The sequence below is a fragment of the Plectropomus leopardus genome, chromosome 12 (genome assembly GCF_026936395.1).
Source record: "Plectropomus leopardus strain MGB_pleo_1.0 chromosome 12, ASM2693639v1, whole genome shotgun sequence".
Lineage (NCBI taxonomy): Eukaryota > Metazoa > Chordata > Actinopteri > Perciformes > Serranidae > Plectropomus > Plectropomus leopardus.
Genome location: NC_142187.1, coordinates 16429364 through 16456765, shown reverse-complemented (window position 1 = coordinate 16456765; position 27402 = coordinate 16429364). Strand labels below are relative to the sequence as shown.

Genomic DNA, 27402 nt, shown 5'->3' with positions numbered 1-27402 from the left:
CAGGAGCTATTTGGCTCCTCCTGGTGGTGATAGTTGGTAATTACAAACATGCTGGGTGTTTTTATTTCCCTATCAGAATCAGCTTGACTGGGCATGAATGTGTCCAAATACAAGTTATTTGTCTGTTTTTCTTTGTTTGTTTTTGCATTACTCTCAATCCACATACACAGCAATAGACATAGCCAAACAGTCTAACATTAATTAACCCAGCATCCAAAGAAGAGTGTTTTCGGTTTGACTTCAGGGGCTACAAACCAGAAAATACCTGCACAGTATAGCTAAATAAATAAATTAACTGATAAAGGACAAAAGCAGATATTATTCTAGTTGCAAGTTGATTTTTATTTACTTTTGTGTTTAAAAAACAAAAAAAACAAAACAAAAAAAATACATCAACAATTGATCTGGCAAAAAAAAAAAAATCTTCCAGGTTTCATTCAACCGTGCTTGTGCTGCATCCTGCCCAAGCATACAGGAGAAAGATATTGAATTGCATACAGACACTGAAATGAGAGGTAAAAATAAAGTGAAATGTTTGTCCAGTTGTCTGTTTGTTTCACATTTTAGTAATTTGACCTCAAGTATTACTGCAATTGAGCCAAAGACATAAAAGCTATTAGTGTTCTACAGGAAAACATTGATGTTAAAATGAGTCAGCAATTTTCGTTTTCCAGAACCACGGGCTAGCAACATGTCAATTGAAAATCAATAACCATTACAAGTTACAACACAGGCCTTGGTTTCCCTCTGAAATGACACTGCAATGTGAGGGAAAATATGAAGATCATGCGTGAATGCATCAGATTTTCGGTAATTGGTGAAATAAACAATGCTTTTTTTAAACATGAAAATTGTGCAGACTTTATCAGTTCCATATGGAGAATGAGTGTGAACTGAGACCACAGCAGCTGGGTAAGAGAGGTTGTGGAGGGAAAGTTTTACTCTGCTCAGAAGTTTTAAATGTCATGCGAAAGGATGTTTTGATTAGAACCAATTTAAAAGCATTCAAGGAACAGAATGATAAAGGGCATGAGTTCTACAAGATTTGCCACATTTTCCCAAGCTTTTTTTTTTAGGATACTATGTTAACTTCTTGAGCTGATATTTTAAAGGGGTGAATTTGCTGTTTTTATCAACAACCCTCTTCAGTAACAGACTACTTTGTCAATTCCTCAATCTCTCAAATTCAAATTTAACAATCCCAACTCTGTACACTGTTACAGAAAGATGGCCACAGTTCCTGAACATTAAAAAATACTTCCATCTTTATATTCAGAACATGTTGCTGGTACCCCTTTTCCACCAAATTAGCTCTGGCTCTTGAACTTTTTAGGTTCCAAAACAATTTATTTTTGGTCTAAATGCTCCGAATGGTTCAAAATTAAGTGCAGGAACCACAACAAAACCTGTTCCATGTTGGTTGAAAAGGGGTAGGAGAACCAAAAATCTTCCTGATTTACTTCTGATTAATGAACAATGTAAACTTTTATCATTGACAGAAACATCCAAACTTTGCAAAATGGAACACTTTTTATGAACCTGGTAAAAAAAAACTAACCAACGCTGCAGCACAAAGGCTTACATGATAGTATTTGTCCTGCAGTATTTGTTAGCTTTAATGTACGCACAAATGTTTGCATGACAGCTTACAGCAAGATACAAAACAAAAGTTTATACTGTAAGAAAAATCTGTCAAGCAATATCAATATTCATGTCGACAGTCAATGTCAAACAAGGTTAAATTGCACATAAATGAAAACAATAAATTGCAACTGCAAACTACAGCATGATCATACATAGGCCTAAGAAAAAAAAAAACAATAAATGATATGCATATACAGTATCTATATTATGTACACACATTTGAACATCCTTCACAACTACTGAGAACTTTAAACTGTACAATATATCTGCTATAAGAACAGTTGCGCAAAATACCATTTTGATATACAGTAATACTTCTTTTTTCTTTTACAATGTACAAGTTCAAACTGTCCACACAAAAAAAAATGCAAAGCACAAGCCTAAAAGGCCACAAACGTGCATGTTATCAGGTCAGTTGGAAGCCACTGGAAGGAAAGACTGGCGTGAGAGTGGGAATGGAAGCTGCCATTATTGTTCAGGAGCTTTTTCCACACTCCCAACCTCAGTGTCTTGAAAGATTAATAGTTAGTGGAGGGAAATCTGGAGTAGATATCAATTATACATGCAGGCACACATGACCGCAGATAAACAAACACGCACGCACATATTCTTTAACATCGTTAGATCATCATCATGGTGAAAGTGACCAACATATTAGACATTCACACACAAACAGGTTATGGGGTAATGATGAAACTCCGTCAACATTCTCCCACTCCAACATTTCCCCACACCGTCACATTATATTCAAGTAGTGGCACTCCAATAGCAGATACTCAAACGGAAACTTCTGTAGTTTTCAACCTGGACTACATTTACAAGTGATTTTGTGTCAAAGTGACTAATGGAGACAACAAATCTTTAAAAGTACTGCAGATGGCAGCCTAAAAACGCTGCAATGTAACCACTTGGGGCATTTGCACACGATCAACTTACATCCACTAAAGGTGCTTGTTTTTGCCACTGACATTCAGAGTGTTACTATAAATGCCTGACAAAATTATGAAAAAGACCCTACAGAGAAATACACTGTTTTTCTTTATCTTTCCCTTGATCCAGTTAGTTTGTTTGTTTGTTTAAGTCACACTCACAGAGAAGTCTCACAGAGGTGACTCCACAGACAAGTTCGTTTGATTAGCAAAAATACTGTGTATGGTTCCTGGCATGGTGCGCTGATGCTTGAGTCCACTTGGATGGTCTTGAGTAAGGTTTATGTTTACTCCAGTGTGACACACAGGTGTGAACACCAAATGTACCAAAACACAGAGGTAGACTGCTGTTTTATGTAACTACACAGAGTTTTTAGCTGGTTATGAAACATTCTCAATTTAATACTGATGCCTTTTTATCAGACTGCAGCACAGCTCACCACATCAGACCCAGATTTGCCTTATGACCTGAGCTCTGGCAGAGAGCTCCATGCCCGCCACCAGTGGCTCCTCCTCCAACTAGGAACAGACCTTTGCCTCACTGCTTTGTCGATGAGGACAGTAGTTTCCATCTGCAGCGCCCTTTTCTACATCGTAGCACAACAAAAACCTCACATAGGCGATAAAAAAGTGTATTCAGGTACAGAACAACGTTACTACTGTAAAGCTGAGCAGCACCTAATATGAAAACACCCTTAAACACAAAATCTTGGGAAAAAATATTCCAGGTTGAAAAATACCAACGTTTCCCTTAAAGTCGTCGTACCTTTAGGACAATCACACACTTCACATCTCAAAAATGATCTGTTGGTCTCGTGTTTTCACACAAGATTTTTAAGTCCTGCACAGCGACAGGATGCAGGAAAAGCTGGCCTTGTGTGCTGATCTTATTTCAGTTTTAACAAAGAGAAACTGTCAGCACAGAGGGCCAGCTTCTCCCGAAGCATGTCACCACCAGGCACTGAGATATAGAGGGAATAAAACAGTGAATGTCAGCTTTTTGACCTTTTCTGTTATAAACAAAAGTTGGTTTCTGAGGCATGTGTTCCAGTGACGGGCCATGACAAACTCATCTTTGTGTTTTTGTTTGTGGCCGCTTAGCTGTGTATGAACATCAGTCGTTAAGGGGGTTGACTGCAGTGTTCAGAGGGGAATGCTTGAAGACACACATGTAGTGCAAAGATGGGTTGGTTCAGGTGACTTGAAAAATGTCTTTGTTTCAATGCAAACTTCCTCCTTTCATTAGGATTTAACTAAACATTCCTTAACTGCCATTTGATCGTATAGTAGTCTCACAGCAGTGAAACAAGACCAGTGCAGACAAAAAGTGCCAAGTCGAGTGAAACTGACCTACATTTAATTTTCATCTCTCCTTTCGTATTTAGTTGCCTCCAAGCATTCCCCTTTCACAATATCATCTCTGCCGAGAGTGAAAAAGGCCGTTTTTCACTCTCAAAGGGAAGGACACAAACTAAAACCGTTTCTATTAAGGCCACTGAATTGTGCTTAAAATCCTTCAGAGGTACCCTCAGTTTAAGGTGCCAAATTCTTTGTGTCCTTTGTGTCAGTGCCTACTCTCTCATCCTACCCATTCTTCCTCTTTTGTGAACTGTAGCGCCCTTTATCTGCTCCAGCGCTCTGATAAACTGGAGGTGATGGTGCTGATATGGTAACAAAGGGCCTTCCTAGCTCCTGTTTCTTCATCTTCTGGTCCACTCGAGTATTTTCGGTTTTCCTTTGGTCTTCATTTTGACATTTTGTCTTCACTCTCCTTTGCCAAAGGGCTTCCTCCACAGTCATTTGCTAACTGTCTCCCTCTGATAACAGGAAGGAGACACACCTTTTGGGCTAACGGCCGAGCAGGTAGACCACCACTTCATAGGTGCACATCATGATGGCGGTGTTGGGGATTTGTCGGACGAGGTGGGTGGTCAGGCCGCGGTACAGCGCCCTGTATCCCTCCTCTCTGGGTACTGTCAGCAGAGTTTGGAAGAAGGAGCGATACTTGCTGCCCTCCTCTCGTAGTCGTGTCCTGATCACCTCTGTGATGTGAGGGCAGAAGAAGAAGAAAAGTGTGTTAAATAAACCATTAACCACGAGTAGTTCTTGTCAGACTTTACCATTGAGTGCTGTGTGGTCTCCCTTAAGCTAAATATCTATTTCTGACACTCTGAATACTAGAGATGCTTTTTTTGGTACTTCTTTTCTGTTTTTGTCCCACATTGACTTTAGACGGTTCTAGCAGAAAGTATCGAAAATCCTGTATTCAGCTGTGGGCTGTATGTAGGTGGAGAATGTTAGTGATTTTTATAGCACAAGTGGCTCATGATACTTTCACAAAAAAGAAAAAGTGAATCACTGCCTCACTGAAAATTAAATATGCCTCTCACAAACATGACAGCATCAAGTTATAAGGATAAGTCTTGTGATATTCAATATTTTGTGTTTTGTTTTTTTAACAAAACCCATGGAAAGGCCAATCCAAAAACAGCTTCTGATGTTGATGCAGTCCAGGAATGGGCTCAGGGGCAAATGTTGGTGTCCTAAAAGAGTATGAGAGTATGACTCATTGGTAACCTGCTATGTTGGATGTTAGTTTGATCCAGTGTCCAAATGATGAGGGTGTGACTACTTCCATTGTCTCACAAAATTCTGCACCCTGTTAACATGGCAAGTCGGCAACACAATTTAATGAAATCACATCAATTTGTACATTTCTTGAAATGTGCAGTGCCTAACTGCTTTAGAAAATGAACCATATTTTTTTTTGTTTTGAAATATAAGGTTATATTTATGACCTGTTTAAAAGGTCTTCAGTAGGAAGCAGTGGGCTTGGGGCTGTATGCCAACAACTGGCAGAAAGTACTGAGATATGGACAAATACATTGTTGGTTTGGGATTTTTCATGGGATTTACTGACAAAACTAAAAATATAGTATATTATAGGCCTTATCCTTTGAAAAGAAGGAGAAGAAACTGAGTGAAACACATTGTTACCATGTGGGTAGGCGATGGAGGTGGCACAGGTCTTAGAGGTGGCTGCTGCGAGCATCATGCCCACAAAGTCTGAGGGGTCTTTGACGGACTCGTCCTCTTCGTCCATGCTGGTTTGGGCCTTGGACTCCAGCAGTTTACGTTTGATGCTCTCATAGATGACAAAATGGATAACAGTCTCAGAGATGCCAGCATAAGACGCTGACATGCCCCTGTAGAAACCTCGCAGGCCGTCCATCTGGTACACTCGCTTCACACACTCGAATGCATTCATTCGCCGCTCGCCCCGGGATCTGTAATCATACAGAGACTTTAAGTCTAATAACGATGTAATTTAATCTCATTATCATACAGCCCATTACACTGTAGCCTCTAGACTTAAAACAAAGATTTAGGGTTCCTCACCTGGTTTCCAGCTGCAAACGGGTCTTGATCAGCCAGATGGGATTGGTGGCTGTGATGGCGGTGAACCCTGGGAATTTCAGAGGAATACAGAGGTTCAGACAGAAGCAGAGACATTTGGAAAAACACAATCTAATCAACTAAATTAAATATTCTATACTGCACAGGAACAATGAGAAAGCACTTCACTAAACAGGATCAACTCGCTTCAGCTTTTTTAATGATATTTCAAAACTATCAAAGAGAATTAGATTTTATCAAAGAATATCTGTTACTTTAATCTTTTGAATAACTGGTTAAAATGCATGCTTTTTCATTTTCACATATTGATCCTCTTCATGTGAAATGCTACACAGGCATATGTAAACGGCAGTTCTATTCCTGAAGTTTCTGAACTACCAACAGTGCATGAAGGCAGCAGCTGTGAGGGTTTTCTTTTTTCATTTGTCATCTTTAAAGAATATCTAACTGAAAATGCTGGGAAATGAGGCCAAGCAGCAAAGTCATTTTAGGCCTTTGAATGAGCAGATTGCTATTCTACTGCAGCCTGATTCATTTCTTTGAAATGCTAATGAGAGCTCTTGTGTTTCTAATAAAAAATCATTTGCTATTGAAACATATGCTCATTTTAAAGAGCTTAAGAGCTGAGACGGTCTGTTTTTTTAAAGTATAACTTTTCATGTGCTTTGAAATACACACAGAATATATCAAGAAAATCTATCATTCAATAACTTCAAGTCACAAGACAGAAGTTTTGATTCTTAGTTTTGACATTGCGTTCAATTTTCTCTCATTTTTGGGTTAGTGTTACAAATGGGCATTCTTTGTTAGTTGATGAATAAACTATTACGTTAATTTTGTAACACCTAACAAACCAGTAGTTAACTGGTTAGACACTAACAACAGGCTGTTGGCCTGATACAAGCACAACTGCAACAGCACAGAGCGACAAAATGATATCTGAAGGAGATTTTTCAATTATTCAGCAGGACTAAAGTGGAAAGTCTCTGACAGGAAATTTTGTGCAGACTTTACTTCGTAATGGTAGTGTGTCACCTTGTCCATGTGCTTTCACAGTTCTTAGATTTGTTTGAAACTAGGGTCACTTAATTATGGGGCCCCTGAAAATGCAGTGAAAATGGACAGAATATATATCAAGCAGATGTGAGTGTGTGCATGCTCTTCTCTGAGTTATTTACAGGTGATGATACTTTGAACTGTTTTTTTGTGTTTTTGTTAAAGCCCGGCTCAGACTACAGGAGTTTGAAATTCCTAACTGGTTTTGAAGTCATGCTGCATCACGTAATCAAGTTTTTTCCCAGATGTTTTTCTCTCTAATCTCAACATGAAACGCTACAAGATTTGAAAATACTGGTGCATCACACACTGCAAGATATAAAGATTATTGTGCCAAAGGGAGCGTGAATGCACCACTTCACGCGATCTCCTGGGAAGGCAGATGTAAACAAAACTAAGAGTGGCGTGATGCCCCAACTTGCTCTATGTTAACATGCTTTGCAATGAGAAAAAAAAAGCAGAAGGCTAAACGAGTCTGGATGAGAAAATGGTTGGGGAGACGCAGTCAATAACAATAGCATAGCATGCTTGCTAACGCAAGTCTCAAGGGCTAGATTTTTTTGTGTGTAGCCAAACAGTCGAATTATGTCCGTCATGAAGCCCCGTGGCCCCCCTGGTCCCTTCAAACACTGTATCCAGTTCTGTTTATACATCCTACACATCAAACATGTTTAAAATCATCGGAGCAGTTCTGACGAGCCTACAAGCAGTTTGGGAGGTTTAAGACTGAGTTTGAAAACCACATGACCAGATAATCTGGGCTGAACATCGGTACAAACCAATGCCCAAAACTCCCGTAGTCTGAAACCGGCTTAAGTAAGACACTAGGCAATAATGTTAAGTTTGGTATGGTGGATGTAAAGCTAATTGATGAGCACTTTCTATCATTGTGAAATGACACAAAGTCTCTCTAAAAGTTTCTTATACAAATGATGTCACAGAGAGAGAAATAAAACATGGCCATTTGCAGAAAACAGCTAAGACGAGGGCAAGTCTAGAAAGAGACCTCAGTCACATCTAGTGTATCAATGCAACACAGCCCTACGTTAAGGCAACTGCGTGAAGAAGAGAGGAAGACACAGGTCTGTTGAAGAGAAGAAGAGAAGAACAAAAAGAGGAAGAAGAAAAAAGAGGGAAGTAGAAGGAAGTAGCGTCTATGGCGTGTACTCACGAGGGAGGGGCAAAGCTCCTCCAGCTCCTCCCCGCTGCAGCTAGTAGCCTACAGATATGGGGGGCACAGATGGCGGGGGTCTCCCACCCAATCACGCAGGGGTGAAAGCTTTACAGTAAAGCCCTAAAATAGACACAGGCTTTTCTGTACCACAGTCACACACAAGCAGCAGTCACATCCACCCCCAACCCCACCAACAACCCACCCCAACCCACTGGTACTATACAGGTAGTTGGAGAAGAGATGGGAGGTGAAGGACTGACCCTCCCCCCCCCATCTTTCCCCAAGCTCTAAGCCTCGTCCCCTTTAATTTACTCCACAGTTTAACTGTTTTACATTTCTTTTACTTTCACTTTACAATTTATCCCTCCCTTTACTTCTTTTATCAGCGGGCATATAGAAAATGTTGACTGAACAGAAGCCAACCCAATCCAAAACTCCAGCTCCATCTCACCAGAGTGAGGTAAAAACACAAGCACAAATACAAAGGCAGAAAATTAAATTGAGGATGTATTCTTCATTATCAGTGTGCCATTATCAGTTTATAATCTACATTTTCAAATCAAATGCCTACTGAAATTAGGTAGAAAACTAAGAGGCAGGTGGAAATGCTAACCTTGTCGATGTGTATAACAGATTCTGGGAGGTGGACAATGGTGATGAAAGAAGTGAGGAGACCATTTAATGAATATGTGATGACACAAGGATGAAGTGGTTGATCATAGTGAAGGAAATAAATGAGATGGAACATTAAATGCAACTCAGCCAGCCCCAAATATGTCTCTGGGCCAAACCTTATTCCGAAACAACCCGATACATTTAAAAATAACACTGAGTGTGTCCTTGCATGTTGATAAAAATGTGTCTCCAGAGAGCTAGCCTGCTTTAAGAAAAAAGAAAGAAAGAAACTGTCCTGTAATGTCATACAAGAGGACATTGGAAATGGGATCTCAGAGGACGTTTTCCAAAAGTTTCCTTAGCAGGGTCACCTAACCCTAACCCCTGTTTCAAACTGCTGCATGACGTCCCCTCTCTCTCTCCAGCCTTTCCTTTCTATCTTTAGTTATAAAAGCCCAAACTGTATCATTAAAAAATCATTTGTTTATTTCTTCTTTCTATTCTATTTCTTCTTCTTTGTTTATTTTTAATGGGTTTTTTTTTGTTTTTTTGCTGCCTATTTAGAATACGGGACAGCTTAAAATAGCAATATGTCCATTATGTGTAAAAATTTCTGCACATTATCACCACCTATTCCTCTGAACTAATACTGTTTAAATAAAAATGTCTGCATGCAAATTTGTCACAAAATAAAATCCATAAATCACAACAAAGTAAATACTTCAGGTAATGGAAGTGAACGACACTCGCCTACTTGGTAATTTAGACAAGTCATGAGGATGAAACATTCACAGCCAATGCAGCCTGGCCTAGACCTTGAGCTGGGCCTCTGTAAGGAGCTGCAGCTGCATGTTTGCATTTTGACCCTTCTATACGCACATAATCTCTGTGCGGTTTCTCCAGAGCAGTTTGACCTACATTTTGGAGAAGACAGGCATGCTTTAGATTAACTACTGGAAGACACAATAAGTCTAAATGAAGGAATGGGACTTCCCTCCCCCCTCCGTGTGCAAAAAAAGCCCACGATTCACAGCAGGGGAGGTCATGACTCCATAAAGTTACTCTACAAAAGGCTGCAGGGTCAAATTTATCTTCAGTCACTGAGGCTTTCTTTAACTTTGCTTTTCCAATGTGCTGACAAGACTGAATAAGAAATATGCGCATTTGAAAGACTGGAGGCGGGCAATCTGATGGTATATATACTGGGTGACGGTAGAAATGTGTCTATCGGTAGAGATTTGACTGCAGGCTATGTAGCATATGTAGCATCTCCCTTGATCCTTTGATTCTCACGATTCCAGTTTTCATTTTAAAAGAATTTTAGTTTCACTGTTTTGAGTCATTTTTGTTGAAATGCTCATGTTGTTTTTGTTTGTATGAGAGGTCCACAGAAAAAACAAGAAATGATCAGATGTTACGAAGTACGGTATGGTTGTTTTAAACCATTTCTTTATTAGAATTAACAGAACACTTATCGTATCCTGATATACACCGTTACTGTGATAAAAAAATTACTTCAACCATAATAGAAGATTTTGGCCATATTGCCTCCTGTCCCATTGAGAGACAGAGAAAAGAAGTTTGTTGTACTCTAACTGCAAGGCATTTGTAGTACAACTACACAGATATTTCATTTAAGGTATTATAGATAAATTAATGCAACTGCCACCTGATGAAAAAATATGTGCAACATAAAGAAAAAACCTACCGACTCTTCAATATGTTGTGTTAAAGTTCAACCAGCTCCATTACTCCAACTACATTTCATAAAATAATCGCAATCATAGTTCTATAATGTATATACATAATGTATATACAGTATATATTTATATATATATTAGGGCTGTCAGCGTTAATGAATTAATCAAGATGCTTCTAAGGTCTGTACATAAAGGGTTATTTTTTTAAAGCAAGAGTGATGGTACTGGTATCAAATGAAACTAGAGGACCTAAGGAATCCAGTGGCACCAACCATGTCAGCTTTTTAGGAAGGGGGCTAAATAACGTCCCAAAGTTAGGCTAAATTTTGGCGATGGAAACACGGCATGGCCATTTCACAGGGGGCCCATGACCTCTGACCTCAAGATTTCTGAAAGAAACTGGGTATCCGTGAGTCTCCCCTTTACAGACACGCCCACTTTATGCTTGTCCCATGCTGTTTTTTGCTGTTGTTTGATTTCTAACCAAAACAATCTGGTAAGAAATGCTTTATGTTTTCAATATGGACTTGAAAACTGTTTTGTATTACAAAATAATGGAAATGAAAACATGCGATCAAAAAATATGATTAATCACTTTTAACTATTGAAATTCTGCAATTAGTTGTGATTAACAATAATAATCAATTGACAGGCTGAATATATACTACCTATCCATGACCATTACATTTTTAAATAGTTCCTTGTATGGTACATGTATGTATATATGCTGCTAAAAGGAGTGTATTACTGCCAACCAATTTTGCTGCGTTTTAAGATGCAATGAAAATAAAGTATCTCTACCCATTACATGTCTGTGCCTTCTCAGCATTTTGTCCATATCCAAGTAATAATTTATGTTTTTCAAAATGGTGCCAGTACTGTTGGGGTCAAACTGTGAAGGCAGAATCTGTTCAGAAAAGTTAACTCATCTAAAAAGAGTTAATGTTGAAATAGTGCCAGACTCTGGGATGATACTGATTCTCCTTGAAAAGAAATGACTGAGGCTCTGATGGTGTTGATGGATGATGACAAAAGACAAAATGCAGATCATAAATAGCAGTGACAAGGTTAGCATTTCTTTTGGTGCGGACAACATAAAATCCACAGGAGAATGTGTTATTACTTTACCTTAACTATATTGATGGAACAAGGCAACAGGCTAAGGGGGAGGGGAAGATGTGTGTCAAGACTAAACAATAAAAAAAAACCTTACAATAAGAAGCTAAAACTACAGTCCAGCAGCAAACACATTGCCATAAGCAATGCTAATATCATTACAAATGAATAACCATTATGAACTTTCTAATATTAATAAAAATCACCATGGTTTTCATCATACCAGTGTAAAGAAATGGGATGCTACCTGACGTGTCCGCCCGAGTGCCAGGGGCCCCGGTTGACCTTTGGGGGCCGTGCTCTCTCCTCTATACACACAGAGCAAAGAAGGGGGCCCAGACCACACTGTTTAAGTAACAACTGGGATGTTAAACCATTTACAGAGTCCTCTGGAGAGGCCTCAAAATGAAAGAATAAAAAGAGGAGAAAGGGGCAAAGGAGGAAATTAAAAAAAGGAGGACATGGGGGACAAAGGGGCTAGCAGAGGAGGAAAGCACAACCTAAACTTTGAGGACCATGTGGTTTTCTGCTTTTTGTCAAACAGCAGTCATGGTGCCAGCAGTGGCACATAATAGCCTGAAATAGTCTGAGTGATGTGTCTCATTTGCATTTAAGTCTGAGACTGATGATATTAGGATTTGCCTCCTTAAATATATGTAGGCTGGAAAGGCCACCATGAAGAGATAACATACTATATTGCCTAAGTGTATTTACACAGAGGAAATGCTCAGATAAAAGCTGGCAAGAGCAAGCAGTAGATATGCTATGTGACTGGCATCATTTCAAGGTTCTTTTACAATATTTTGCCAGACAGAAGATTACATATTTTCATTGCAGAAAATGCAATGTTTAAAACATTGATAAATGTTTCTTTCATGGCTTGGTTTCACAGTAAATGAATACAGCAATTCTACTGCATGGTACGGCACGGCTCCACTCAATTCAACTCGCTGGTTTATGGTTTTCCAATAGCAAAGGTTGTGGGTAGTACTTGGTACTTGTTTTTTTTTTAGGTTTCACCTGTGTTGAGGTTCTAAGCAAGCTTAGTTGATACTTGTAGGTGGAGTTAAAACACTGCAGACCACTAACTGGTCAAAGAGAATCTTCACTGGTGTGACATGGGACAACCTGCGCATTAACGCAATTTTAATTTTTATTCACCTGTCCCACATCTTAAAAATTAGTAGCCCGCAAAACTACACTTAGTACACTGCGCCATAGAATTAACAAAGTGCAGACCTTCCTCTGTTTGGTTGCAGATTCAGGATTCAGTGAGTGTTGCATTAAAGATGATGTCACGGCAGTTTCATGCCACATCACTTTGGCAATGAGCTACAAATCCCACCTACACCGACACCTGCATCAGTTCAGTTACCTGCAGGAACCTGGCACATGTCCCACAAAAAAGGTGAATTGCAGGTCTTAATTTTATTTCCAGGTTTGGTTCATGGTGAAACATAGAAAATGTGGGTCAGATCGCGGGTGTGGCTAACTGCCGACTCAGGTGTGTTACTATCAGGCACGTTTACTGTGGAGATGTGCTTCTCAACATTATGAGAATAAACACAAATCCTCATTTGAATTGCATTTTCTGAATTCGTTTTAAAATTTAGTATCTTACTTTCACATGTATGAAATGTCCCAAAATGATCACTTTAAACAGGCTGGGGTTTCCGGTTGGGCCGTGTGCCAACTGGTTGGGGCGAGTTTGGTGTTGTGATGCCAGTTTTGGAAAAGGTCTTGAAAATCAGATCCATGCAGGACTGAGGGGGTTCTACCCGCAGTGGGAAATTAAATAAAGAAAAGGATCTGGTACCGAAAGTGAATCGAGTCGAACCATGCAGTTGAAAGAAGCATAAGTGAGGCTGTTTTCAACACATTCAAAGTCAGTTTGATCCTGAGAGTCTTAAATTGTGCTTTCTGATAAACCCCTGTTGTTTATATTTAATATTTCTATACATGAAAAAGCTACGCAATGCCTACTTATAACAGATATTATCATCAGTTAGCTTTGGCATGCTTTAGATATTCACAAGCTTTGAAATTTGTGAAAATCCCACCATCCCACACATGTATATGTAGAGGGGTGAGGAGGGGTGGGGTTGGGGTTGGGGTGGGGGGTGAAGTGAAATTCTGGGATACTTCAAATTGTGAAAATGATGAAAAGATAAAGTAAAATAAAATCTGTCTAATGAAGACAAACTGAATAATTCTTTAACATGTTTTTATAGATATAAAACCCATCAGTGATTTACACTGCCCACACTTATACAGAAAGACAGACAGACGGACGGACAGGCAGAGATGACACTCAGCGACAGACAATTACAAACAGACAGAAGGGAGGGGGAGAAGGAGCCGTAATTACCTGCCATCCCAGCCGACACCATGTGCACTTGGGTAGAGTCCGGCTCCAGCACCCCATTCAGCTTCTCCTTAGCAGTAGAATATGCCGCAAAATAAATCGCCCTGAAAAAGTTAGACAGAGCCTCTTCAGTCTGAACAAAGGTACCACTGATCAAATTGACACATTTGCAAAAGGAGAACAATAAAGAAAAAACATTCAGTAACCTAATTGCACTATGAAAGATCACTAACTATAGTCATGAGTTAAGTAAATTAAAAAATGCAAATACACACACTGTCACAGGCAAATTGTATAAATGCAAAATTTATATATATATACATATAATATTACAGGTATATTTTGAACACTGCTGGGGAAGTTAGTTTGAGTATAAAGTAAATAAGTACATAGCTTCCCAAGTTACCAATTACTAAATAATGGAAGAAGTTGAACTACAGGAAAAGCTACCCTCAAGAGAAATGTAGTTTGGTTAAGCAAAGCTTCTGAGAAAAAGTTGTTAAAACTAATTTGCAGATAGTCACATGCCAGCAAATAAAAGACACTTCATGAGATAATTTCACAGGTCATTAACAACAAAAAAATGCTATTTATTGGAAAGTGCAAGAATTGTAAGCTTGGTTTTGTATACAGTGTTTATCAGTCAGACACCTGGCCTCAGAAATCAGAGTCCAGGTGGGGTATTGCACCAAGCAGGATTACTCAGTTAGCCAGGTAACTTCTAAAACAGCATGCAACAGCTCAACATTTGTTGATAAATAGCAATAATCAATACTTCTGACTATCTGTAGTAAAATTGGGTTCAATTACAGTAGAGAAGCATGTGTAAAAATATAATTTAAAGTTAACTACACAAAAAAGGCAAAAAAGGTACTATTGATAGTATCAGTACTGCAGAAAATGAGTATTGAAACCATTGCAAATATTCAGATTTTTATTCTTACCCATACATTTACATACATACATACATATTGTACATATGTTTATAAATCGTTGTTTTTTACATTAACTCCAACATACTTCTGGTGGATCATAACTGATTATTGAGAGGGATTATATTTGTATTAGTTTATCAGAGATTCATAGTATATCTTCAAGTTAATGCATTAAATAAGAACACTTGATTTCAATTGCATTCAATAGAGCTAAGCCACGCTAATATGTAGTCTAAATGCAAGCCACTGAAAGAAGTTTTTCTCTGGCTGTGTGTGTGTGTGTGTGTGTGTGTGTGTGTGTGTGTGTGTGTGTGTGTGTGTGTGTGTGTGTGTGTGTGTGTGTGTGTTTGCGTGTGTGAGTGCGCAGGCGTGCATCTCAATCTCATAGCAGGCTTTAGTAGCAGATTTATCTCCCATGATTCGAGCTGCTCCTCACTAAATAAAATCACAGGATTTAGTCAACATTTCTGCTGAGTGGAATTAAACCTGCTGACCTTCCCTCCCTGCCCTCCATCTGATCTGAGAGCATGCAGGCAAAACATAATCATGCTGCTCTGCAGATGAGAGGTGATTTATGTGAGTGGGTCTGAATGTGCATGCATCTCTCATCCGCAGTGAATGATGCTACTGGTGCAAGCTGTTCTTTATGCATGTGTTACGTGTGTGTGTGTGTGTGTGTGTGTGTGTGTGTGTGTGTGTGTGTTGCTAATGACTGCCAGTAGCAAGCCCAGTGGACTGCGCACTCATTAGCATCACTAGATGTTTTTTTTTAGCTTTTCCAGCATCAGAGTGCTGTTTCCTAATTATAACAGAAGAGATTAACTCTGTAGCCCAGCAACACAGACGTTCCTTTGTAGAGGAATAAATCTGCTAAATCATTCAATTATATTGCATCAGAATCTTAAGCTTTAACTTAAACAGACTGCAATTAAATGGAGTGGAAATGTAGCATCTTATAATGCCATACATCTTCAAAATTGGAACTGTCTGCTGTATTCATAATGAACCATGCAGGTATTGATGGCGGCAAGTTGCTAAAGACTCAAATTTCCAGATGTTTCTGTAGATTTTTCAGACCATATTTAACATCTGAGTACAAATAGTCCAAAGTTTATCATGTGAATTAATGGATTTAAAATCCAACTGTTAACATGTATGTTACATTCCAACTATGAATGCAATCATGTTGCCATGTGATTAACAAAAGACTGAAGTTAATTACTGTTTCTCACAAAAATGCACAGAAAGTTGGATGAAGTTTAAATGTCAAACATCTTTGCCGAAAGAGGAGAAGTAAACTAAGCTGTGCTACTTAGACTCATATTATTTTGCCTGAATATACTGTATTGAATAAATAGTATTATATTCTTGTTTCTATTATACTTTTTAGTCTCGTTTATTAAATAAAACCGAAAAATGAGTTGCAAAAAGTAGTGGTTTTCGCAGCTTCTGTGCAGTTATGTTTATATACTGTGCTGATGAAAACAGCAGTGAATGCAGCCATAAAGGCATGGTTTCTTTTGCAAGGAATCAGTGCGAAGATATGCATTTTCTTTTAAACAAATTTAGTATCTGATGTCAAGATCTTCAGTTTTAAGGCGAGGCGGACCTATTTTGCGGGCTGGGACCTACAAAGAGACAGCTCTGCGAAGGAGTATGCGTTCAGTCACTCGCTGTACTTCTTGCCTTGCTTTCGATGACATCAAGCTCGCTTTGCCCTGCACTCTCTCAAACAGTGATAAAAATGTTGGCTGCAATGGCTGCCTGCTCCAAACACCATGAAAAACACTGCTTGTATGATCTATTCATTTTCAAATTTCTGGATTTTATATCTTAGAAAACAGTCTGGAAGCACAGATATTTTTTCATACTCTCTTTTCTTTTTTTTTCCCATACTTTTCCAGACCTGGAAATTAACCAAGTAAAATTCCATACCTTTCTATGTTGCGTAGGAACTCTAAGCCTATAAGGCTTAAACAACTGCACATAAGACAGCCGTAAATCTCATATGTTGCCTCTGACTTCATCAGGCTCACTTCTTACGCAACAAAATCTTCCTATAGCACAGCTTGCTATAGCTGTCATTACCAGGAAACACGCTGCTATATCCACAGCTGGACAACTAGCCCACAGGAGTGACACACACATACACACATGCACGCACACCCAGGGGCATTTTTCACCCCTCAGAGAGTCTGAGCCAGACAGAGCGAGACAGCAAAGACAGTGCAGGACCCAGAGGACAGAACCATTCTGATTCAATATAGGCAAAGAATGACAAACATGGCAAGAGAGGGAGAGACAGAATGTGGTATGGATGACTCAAATAGAGAGACAGAGACAACAACAAACCAATGGGAAGAGGATGACAACAGCTACGTGATGCACCAGTAACTAGGGAGAACTAGACAGGTCAGGGAGGGGATTAGACACAACACAACTCTCACAACAGAGGAACTCCATTGTGATAACACAACATCAACAGTCACATGATGGGAGAGTCACAGCTGGCTGCTGCCTGCTGTTGCTCATGTACCATTCAGACTTATGCAACCCTGAGCAGCCAAGCTAAGAGAGCGGGAACCTTTTCATTTCCTGTAGGATTTGAAGCAAAGCTTTACATTGCATTTCATTAAGTTACACTCCGTTCATTGCCGTTTATGTGGTCCGCTATTATTGCTGCCAAAATAAGCTCTGAATGAGCTGGAAGCTTGTAAAAAAAAATTTTTTTTTAAATAAAAATTAAAAAACCTAGGAAGATCTAGCAGAAGCAAACAGTGACTCTTCAACTATTGTAATTTTTGTGTCCCTGTCAGAAACAAGAAAATCATACAAAAAGTGGCCTTTTATGTGTGGTTTGTCCACCAGTATTTCCTTCATTCCTCAGTCAGATGTTAGACATTCAACCATGCCTAATTTTGAATTTAATTTGATCTAATATTAACTTTAAACAGAAAATACACAAATACCCATTATCATGTGTTGTTAAATATTTAATATTAATAAATTATTAGATACAAAAATATTTCATGTCTTTATTTTTAATAAAAAGAGAACCTGTTGCTTTTTTTTCTTCAGTTTGTATGCCTGGTGACCACAGAGCACATGGCTGCAGGACTGTTAGCCTCATATCAAATTAGAAGAATTTAAGGTCAATTTTTGTTCTATCAACAATGTGTTATTTGGCTGCCACTTCCAAACAGCTAATATTTCTTTTGAATGTAATAATAAGAAAAACAGCATTTAATGTTGTGTATTTATATTCCTTCCATCACTTTGTTTATTGTGACAATAAAAATGTTAGTTTTGTTACTAATAATATCAATACATTTTTCTAAATATGTGTTAGAGTTTCGAAAAGTTTCCAGACCAAGAATAACCCAAATACACTCAACAGAAATGTGTCCCCAGGTTTTATGTAACATATGAAGTAAATGACGCAGTAATGCTTTTATTCTCCGATATCAGGTCTGGCTACTGCTGATAACAGTGGTTCATTCTGAAGGTTTCTTGTTAACGTCAAAGATTGTGGTGACATATTCTGTACTGTTGGTTATCAGGTATGGTTTTATTTTTTTAAGATTTTATGGCATTGCTACAGACAAAAGGTTAGCAGGAGAGGCACCACAGCCAGAACACTGAACATACCTGGAAGGTGCCACACCCACAAGGTTGGGTCCCAGTCCTCTGAAGAGCGAACGGGCTCCCTCTCTTTCTAGAATTAACCTGCAGAGAGACATTGAGATTTTCAATTCATGTTTTATTGCATACGTCATCATAATACATAAATGATATCGAGCAAGCATACACTACATTTAAAGACAATTATGTAATTTGCTTTATATAAAATGTATACCCTTGGACAAATAATCATGTGACCATCTGGAGAATAGCTTGCAACGTCTGCTCAAGTTAAAATTATAGTTTTGAATTCAAATCTACCACAAATTTGGTAGATTCTTTAGAAAGATGTCCTTGCCGTGCATATGCATCCATGAGTGTGATTACGCAGGATTCAGCAGTACACGCCTCATCGAGCTTAGTGACCCTCTCAACCCGTGCTGAGAGCATGTTCATACTTGATATAATCATCTGTATGCACTTGCAAGAATTCAGAACAAAAATTCTGAATTATTCTTTTTAATGAAAATGAAAGTTGGACTTTATTGGCTAAATAAGGCAAATTAGATAATACAAGCATACGACATGAGATCATTTTATTTGATACATGTCAAGTATGAAGGCATACAGAATATACTATTCATGTTTTGGTCTCAACTCTATGTATGTTTGTAACCCATCTAAATGGATTTGTATTGTAATTTGTAATTTATGCAGGGAAGTCTAGCTGTAGTTGCCACTCTGCTTACCAGCAGTACAAGGAGCAAAAATATAAGTGTATCATCTTTCTTTGAATGGCCATGAGGTCTCCTGTAGGTTTAATCTTGAGGTTAAGCCAACAGTTAGGTTAATAAACAACTTTTTAGGTTATGCTTTTATTATCTTTTACAAAATGACTGAAAGACTACACAATGTGAACCGACCAGAACGTGCATCAGGCACACAACACTCTGTGACACAACACTCGGCACCACCCTGGGTGAATACTAAGTTTGTTTCCAGGTGTTTTCATATAAACTTTTACTTTAAAAAAGCTTCAATACAAAACAAAATATCGGCATGCTTTTGTTTTTAAAGAAACAGTTGTGGGGGGTTTTACTTGCAAAGAGTTAGATGAGACGATTGATACCACTCGTGTCCGTATGCAAAGTATGAAACAAGCTCCCATGGCTGATTGGTCTTGCACAATGGCTGGAAACTTGAAACCACTACCGTGTTTCTGTACAAAGGCTGGTGCTATATTTATTTTACAAACACATGATTGTATCAATCTTCTCATCTCACTCTTAGCAAGAAAGCACATAACTGCATTTCCCAAAATGTCAAACTATTCCTTGGAGGTTTGGCAATTATAATGTTAGTTACACGCACAACAGCTCTTTAGCTTACTGTCATATGTTTAAAAAAATCCCCTAAGATCACATAAAAAATAGAGAGCTAGTTTACAGAGCACCAGGGTAAACAGACAGGAAAAAAATGCAGAGGTTTATAAGTGTCCAAAGCAGATGGACCAGTAAATTACAGCTTTTTGGGCAATTCGCCCTGACCTGACACTCAATACAGCCTAACATTATACACGGGATCACTATCAGTGTACTGAGAGACCCAAAATAAATGAAATGGCACGTGTCCTTGCTCTGGTGGCCTTATCATGATGGCTCACTCACGTGTTCAGTCTCTGTTGTTGCCTGAGTTCAAAGATTGTTCATCAGTGTCCGACCTAACCCAGAAACCTCGTTCAAAATGAGCACAGCCTCTAATTGACTTTCATTCATTGCTCGTTTTCGCATAAGCTGTGGTGCAAAGTACAAAACATCCTGGGAAGAAATTCAAGATTTAAAAAAACAATAAAGCAGTCCTTTGGGCTAGATAATTAACTGGTCTTTTGGGTACGTTAAATTCTCCAGACTTGAACTGTCCCACACAACTAAACAAGACATATCCCTGACCTTTCTCGGAGCAGCTACGTAGCTGAATTTTGTTCAGATTGTGGATTTGTGGGTTGTGCCTTCCTACTCTGGCTTTGAGATTTTGCCAACTTCTGTCCGCAGCTAAATACTTCCTCTCAAAAATGATTTACAGCAAACAGAATCTCCTTGAGAATAACAGCCCAAGTTTATACAAAACACAGAGCTTGAAGTGACAGTGTTCTCAACAGTCACAAAATTTAAATCATTAGCTAATATACTCTGCACCAACATGGAACAATGCCTGCACCTCACTGCACACTGACCCACTTTGACTCGTGTGGGTTTTTTCCTCTCCTTGCCATACCACTCTTCCCTCCTCTGCCCTGCTCCGCTCTGTATCGCACAGTGGGGGTGAGCCGTTTCTGCTACTGCTTTATCTCAAGGACAACACAAAAAGTTGCTTTATGTTGACACAAGACCAACATCTTTGAGCATAAAACAATGATTCAATTAACAGCATTTGAAAGAGGCATTAATACAATGTTAAATAAAAACCTGAAAGCACTGTTAACAAAGCAGTCAAAATGACAAAGAAAACATCCCCAGTAATCACAACACCCAGTGAGAAGAAAAAAATCGCTTTTTTTAGCCAAACACGTGTGGAAAACAAATTCTGGTTAACCATTTTGATGAAAAAAAGGATTCCTATTCATCTGTGCAAGGGCAATATTAGCATTTTGCTTATATATCCTGAATAATCTAAATTTAATGTTAAAAAAGCAACGTTTTCCCTGAGACAGTCAGTAAAACATGACAGATTTGTCCAAGATTCCTAGCTTACAAAATAATTCACGTATTTGACTGTGGAAAATTCCACACACAGCAGCTTGTGCATTATGCAATATGTTTAATAGTGTGTGACATGCTCTGCGACAGACTGGAAATAGGTTACCAGAGAACAAGAGTAGAGCTGTAGCTGCGTTGAACATTTACTCTAACACCGTGACCAGCGCTAATTACGAGTATCCAAACACACTGGCTGTCAGTAGATTCCAAATAAACACCTAACCAATGCTGGATTCCCCTTCGCTCTCACTTCCCATCTTTATGCTTACCACCCACTGTCTAATGAGAGGAGGAATAACATATCAAGTGGCAAAAAAGGAACAATTTATTGTGTATTTCTTACACTGGTTTCCCAGAAGTTGTTAGGAGAAAGTACCCAAAACAGACAAAGAGCTTTGAGGTCAAGATCTATTTTGTCCCTCAAGGCCAATAGGGTGGAGGGTGGACTTTTTATCTGTTGCTTTGCGCAAGTGTCTTAGTTGGAAGTTCTGCAGTTAAAAGAAATTTCACCAATAATCCAAAATTAGTCTGAAACCCAATTCCTAGGGAAGGTTTAAGACTAATAGATTAGCAAGAGTGAGTTTTTTTGCCATTCTTATGAAACACTTTTAATTCTTTCACTATGGTGAAAGAACTGTCTGTCTACTGGATCATTCAAAGTGTTAAATTGAGGCACATAATTACCCTTTAAAAGCGCATTTTTTTCTTAGGAGATAGTGTGAGAGGATATAGTATAAAATAAGAGTCGTTATAAACTCCTGGCAAGATTAAAATGTTGCAGGGCAAACGACCTGTTCATTATCACTGTGGATTCATTTTGGAGTGTCACAAACGAAATCTGTGTCATTTGGTCATAGACAGTCAATGGACAAGTTCACCAACTGACATGGATCTGTGCTGTGACAACAAACACCGTGTGTTTTCCTCAGCTCTGACAGGTTTCATCTGTGTCTTTCAGAACTTCTTACTTCAGTTCTTGTTTTTGCACAGTCATTCAGTCATGCAACTCAGGATGGCCACAAATTTTCTTATAGGCTGACATATTTTCAAATTGGTAAGACATGCACCAATGTGTGCTGCAGATTTGCATGGGTTAGCCTTCATTTGCATCTTTACAGAAAATTGTAACATATGTATTTAGGTTGCAGGATTTTTCTAAAAAAAATATATGGACTCATAGAAAAGTAATATTTCTCAATCATCACTTATGATCCACTAGAAGTGTGTGGTAGTATATTTATGAATAGAGACTCTGCCCTCTGCTTTATTTTCTTCTTATTTTGCTGTATTTGAGATATTTGAACAGGATAAGACAACACAGAATATACAATATCACAAAATCTCACACCATATTCATATCACAATATTGGTTGACAATTTAATATTTAATGCAACAAAAAAATCTAAGGATATGCTCAAAATGAGTTTACATATTTATCCTTTCCCCAAATCCCAAAGCTTTTCTAAAACTGAACTTAGCATGGTTTCTTTTTTAAATTATTCCTAATAAAGCAAAGTTATCACAATTAAACTTTTCTGTAATTTTCCTTACTTGAGACAGTGCAGAGGCCCTGGTGGAGCGACACGGGCCACACTGGCTCCATTGACAGTGCTGAGCTGGACTTCAGAGATGTAGAGAGTGATGGAGGAGGACTGCAGCCTGGTCTTCACAACCTCAAGAGGACAGGTCAAAATTGCTCCAACTGTGCCACCACATCTATGGGGGAAGCAGGGTAGAGGTGAGGATGGAGGGTGCAGAAACAAATGTTGGAAGAATGGGGAAAAACATGGTGAGAAAATGCAATGCTTTGCTTTAGCATTTACACTAGGGGACATCAAAATAATGGTGTGCAAATAACTACAAACATGCATGTATAGCACTAGTATTGTGTTTTCATTTGTGCTCATTAATGTGTCCGGTAAAGCATCTTTGAGTGTCCTATAATTCGCTCTTTAAATACAATATATAACCATTTTTATATTTGGTCCAAGCAGTGGTGTTGTGGTAGTTGATGAGTTGGGTGTACTACAGGTATATGGGTAGGTTACCGAGGAAGAAGTAGGTATACTCTCCTGTATATTACACTGGCTTTTTGGCTAATTGGTTGGTATAATGTAAACAGCCAGAAAAAGAGGTGGGTATACCCCATACACCTGCTTATACCCGCCACTACACTCTGGGTTTAAGTATCATCTATCGCAATTTTTTTACTCTGCCTGTTTCCTTTACGTAACCATCCTCTAATACTGACCAACCCAATCACTAGTAACATAATCTGTTATTCCCTTTTGCTCTAAAATTATCTAGGAGTGGGCACACATCCACACATCATGACCTGGTGTTTTGATATGCAAGATAGTGCAACGTGCAAGTTGCAAGCTAAGAGTGTATGACTGGTATCATGATGCATTTCATGCACTGAAACCGTAACCACTTTGCTGATTCTTGCCATCTGAGAAGGTGAGAAATTACTTGTCATGAAAATGTGGCTGTTGTTTAGCTGGACTCAAACACATGTGCACATCATTAAGAAAAACATGCTCATCATAAACGAAGCAAAGAAACTTGCAATCATGTAGGTTAGACTTTGACTGAAGCAATCAACATGTAAACAAAATAAAGCCAATTAAGTTGCAATCAATTCCCACCTCATGATAAAATCTATTTCATTTATATGGTATAAAATAAAAGTTGGTTCTTATGAGCTACAAGACATCATCTCAAAACAATGTTCTGTCCCAGACAGGGCCACACGTGCATGTTCACTGATCCTCTCTGCTTTCAAAAGGCTTGGTTCTTCACAATAGGACTTGTGTGGACAAAGCTTCACAATCAAACCACAGCAAAGCTGGAAAGTACTTGTTGATAATGACAAACCAAATAAATGCTCTACAGGTTAAGTGAAAACTAGCTGTAGCACCGAGAACCTGGCTGCTGGTCATGAATTCCTCTGGCTGCAGTCTCTTTTGAGTAACACCAGCTATATTTACTTTTCAAAAGATCGACCTACATTCATGCTCACAGGCAGCTGTGACCCTTGGCCTACATTCAGAGCTACGCTGTCTGCTGCATGTGCCGTCTCTCAGTGGCTGTGAGAGGAAACTGAGCTGAGGCCTCGAGCTCTGTTTTTTGGGGAAAGCCAATCTGATTCTGTTTATTAGAGAGAGCAACTGTCTCTTCTGTTCTTTTACAATTTTAAATCTCTGAAGAAAGAGGTAACGGTAGAGTCGTGGTGTGATGAAATTACCATAAATTCAAATGTCAATGGTTTGGTGCAAAGATAAAAGCAGAGGTAACGAACGATAGAGCAACTGAAGACAAGACTGAACTATGACTTACAAATTTAACTGATACATTTAAAGTCTGTGTTGATATTTTCTTTGATGAACAAGTTTTTGGTCCTGTCTGTAGAGCTGTGAATGAGAATAGTTGCCAAACTATTGTATGGGTTGCATGATTAACCCAACATAGTTATTGTTTGGCCTCATTTAGTGGTTTATATAAGATACTCAGAAACAGCATCAAACTTTAATTTAAACAATATTTTACTACCTATGATCACCTACAGTTTAGAGAGTTTTTTAATGCAGAACAAAAATCTTAAGATGATAGTTTTTCGAAACAAATTTTATGAGATGGTTTGCGGGCTACTTATCATCTTATGTATCAGATGGTTCTTGACATCAAATTGTATGGGGACTCCTAAATACTCTTAACAATGACTTCAAAATAGTTGTGATTTCCGCAGTTGAAACCTGGAGCAACATCACTTTTCTGGTGCTGCTTGCAGATGCCTTTGACAAGTATTTAAACCCTTAAAATCTGCACGAATTGATGTGATTTCTTTTAAAAACATGGTGGGAAAGGCAATGTGCAAAAAAGTGGATTTAGATTTAAAAAAAACATATCTTGGGGAAAAAAGGGAAAAAGCAATTATAATTATGCATTTAAAAACTGTCACAAAACACTCTAATTTTAATGCAATTTTCAAGTAATTTCCTTGTGTTTTGATTTTCATTTTCTACTTTTTTTTAACCTAATTTTCATGAAATCTTCTTGTACTTTTTACTAATTTCTTGCCAATTTTTGGCTCATTTTTTCTTTCACCGTCATGCTTTTTCCTATGTTTTGGAAGACATCAAGTCAATTTACCCTGGTTTTAAAAGGTTAATATGCATCAATAAAAAAAACTAAATATACAGAAACTAATTTAATTGACCCCTCATTTCGTTTAATTAATCTGACTGATCTCTCAGGTTTTAAAAATACAAAATCTCTGGAGAAAATGAGCAGCTCTGTTGTGGCTGCTGCAGGGGTTTATCAAGTTAACAAGAGAGGACAGCGACCGGCCGGAAATACACGTATTTGGCTTAAAAATAAAAGCCTCAAATCTTGTCAGTGGAATAGAAGAGGTACATAACTCCTCAGATTTACAACGACAAACATATTAAAATACTCAGTACTGTATATGAAGTCACACCTAAGCTCAAACGTCGTCTTTATGTAACATTCGTATTAATATTGTACTTCCCAAATAGTCTTATTTTGAAATGGTAACAGGAAGTGTTGTTTGAACCAACGGTTTGACTGTGACGCGCACACAGCTGACAGGGTTGTATCACATGCACGCGCTCTACAGAAAAACGGCCCTCGATAGCTAGCTTAATTTAGCTAAAGAACTCAGACGACGAGTTATGTTTGATTTCTAGCGCTAATAATACAAACAACTCAAATATTTTATCGAAATTCGTAGTCAGACTTACCCTCCAGCGAACAAATGAACCAGTGTGTCCCTTTGGCTCATTATTTAGCACGCCCTGCCAAGCAGCGCACCTCGGTGCTGCGGCAGAGGGTCAAACACGGGCTTGGTCCCTTCCAGTTGCTTTCTGTCTCCGTGAGGATGCGCACGTAGATGGCAAATGTCGTCGATGATGATCCAGCGGTGGGCCGAGTCTGCGGTGATTCAGACTGCAGTGGGCCGACTAACCCCCTCCTCTTTCGCCTTTGGCTTGCTCAGGTTCCCCTCTCACACAGAAAGCTTATCTTCGACTAAACAACTGCAGAGCCTCGAGCTCACCGGGCTGACAGGAGAATATCTCAGCCCCGACAAGCGGTTTTATGGCACATCCGTGGGTTTGTCTCGGTTTTCACCTCTGCTTTCATCGCTGCAGCGAGAGGGAAGGAGGCAGAGCTCATAGTATTTACTGTACAATCATAGGCTGGAAAACACGCGCTGCTATTGGTCATTTTTGTGCGTGACGTCACGTCGTCTCCGCCCTGATCATGCACTGTTCGCGTGCCCAGCACTGAATGAATCAGAGCTGCATGATGCTGGACTGCTGCGACTCCAGGCCAAAGACAAACATTAAGGTGTGACACAGTTTGGCCTGAAAGTATTTGGACAAGAACAGGTTTTCGGTTGCTGTGGCTTTCTAAAGGGAGGGAAAAAATCACAGTCACACAACCAACAATAAACCAACAAATAAATATAAAAAAAAATAGTAGATATACTAGGGGTCGAATATTGTCCAATATTGGCTCTTCAGGGCGAATACCAATTATTAGTAGTTAATGAGACCAGTAACCGATATTTTGAAATGTTTCCGCTAATACTTAGAATTTGGAATATAACAAACTCCAACAAAAAACTTTGTTTAAATGCCTTTAGCAAATGTTTAATCAAAATTGAAATGTGTATCATCATGCATCAAGTTCCCAGCAACATTTTTTTATAAAGTCAATTAAAAATTTAAATTAAAACATGGATAAATAAAAATAGCACGCTGAGATTTACAAAGTAAAAGTTCCTCCCATGCTGACACTGTCTTTACACTTATCAATTAATTTTATCCGTTAAAGATAATCTGTAAAATGCCAAATATTCGCCCCAATAATTGGCCAGACCGATAATCTTTTGACCCCTAATACTTACAAGATTTCTAGGTTTATTACAGTTTTTCTTCATTGTTAAGACACATAAATAAAACTGGGATTCACTTGATCTTTATCATCAATTTCTTAGCACAACAGAAGTCTTCTCTTGCAAATGTTTTGACACTTTCTCACTGGTTTC

At 38.6% G+C, this 27402-nt stretch overlaps 1 protein-coding gene across 1 annotated transcript; it reads right to left on the bottom strand.

Annotated features, from left to right (window-relative positions):
• Positions 1–318: 318 nt before the first annotated feature.
• On the bottom strand, positions 319–26538 carry slc25a36a (solute carrier family 25 member 36a). Its single transcript, XM_042497083.2, has 7 exons — positions 26093–26538; positions 22881–23045; positions 18600–18677; positions 14020–14120; positions 5973–6039; positions 5571–5860; positions 319–4615 (listed from the first exon to the last, which is right to left on the bottom strand). The coding sequence occupies exons 1-7, from the start codon at positions 26131–26133 to the stop codon at positions 4422–4424; spliced, it is 936 nt and encodes a 311-aa protein (XP_042353017.1). The 5' UTR covers positions 26134–26538; the 3' UTR covers positions 319–4421.
• Between the last annotated feature and the right edge of the window lie 864 nt (positions 26539–27402).

Excerpts from the sequence above, each read along its gene's own strand:
- slc25a36a (XM_042497083.2), bottom strand. The coding sequence starts at position 26,133 with ATGAGCCAAAGGGACACACTGGTTCATTTGTTCGCTGGAGG. Across the intron at positions 23,046-26,092 it reads GTTCATTTGTTCGCTGGAGG|ATGTGGTGGCACAGTTGGAG; the intron begins GTAAGTCTGACT and ends CTTCCCCCATAG. Across the intron at positions 14,121-18,599 it reads GTGGGTGTGGCACCTTCCAG|GGCGATTTATTTTGCGGCAT; the intron begins GTATGTTCAGTG and ends TAACTTTTTCAG.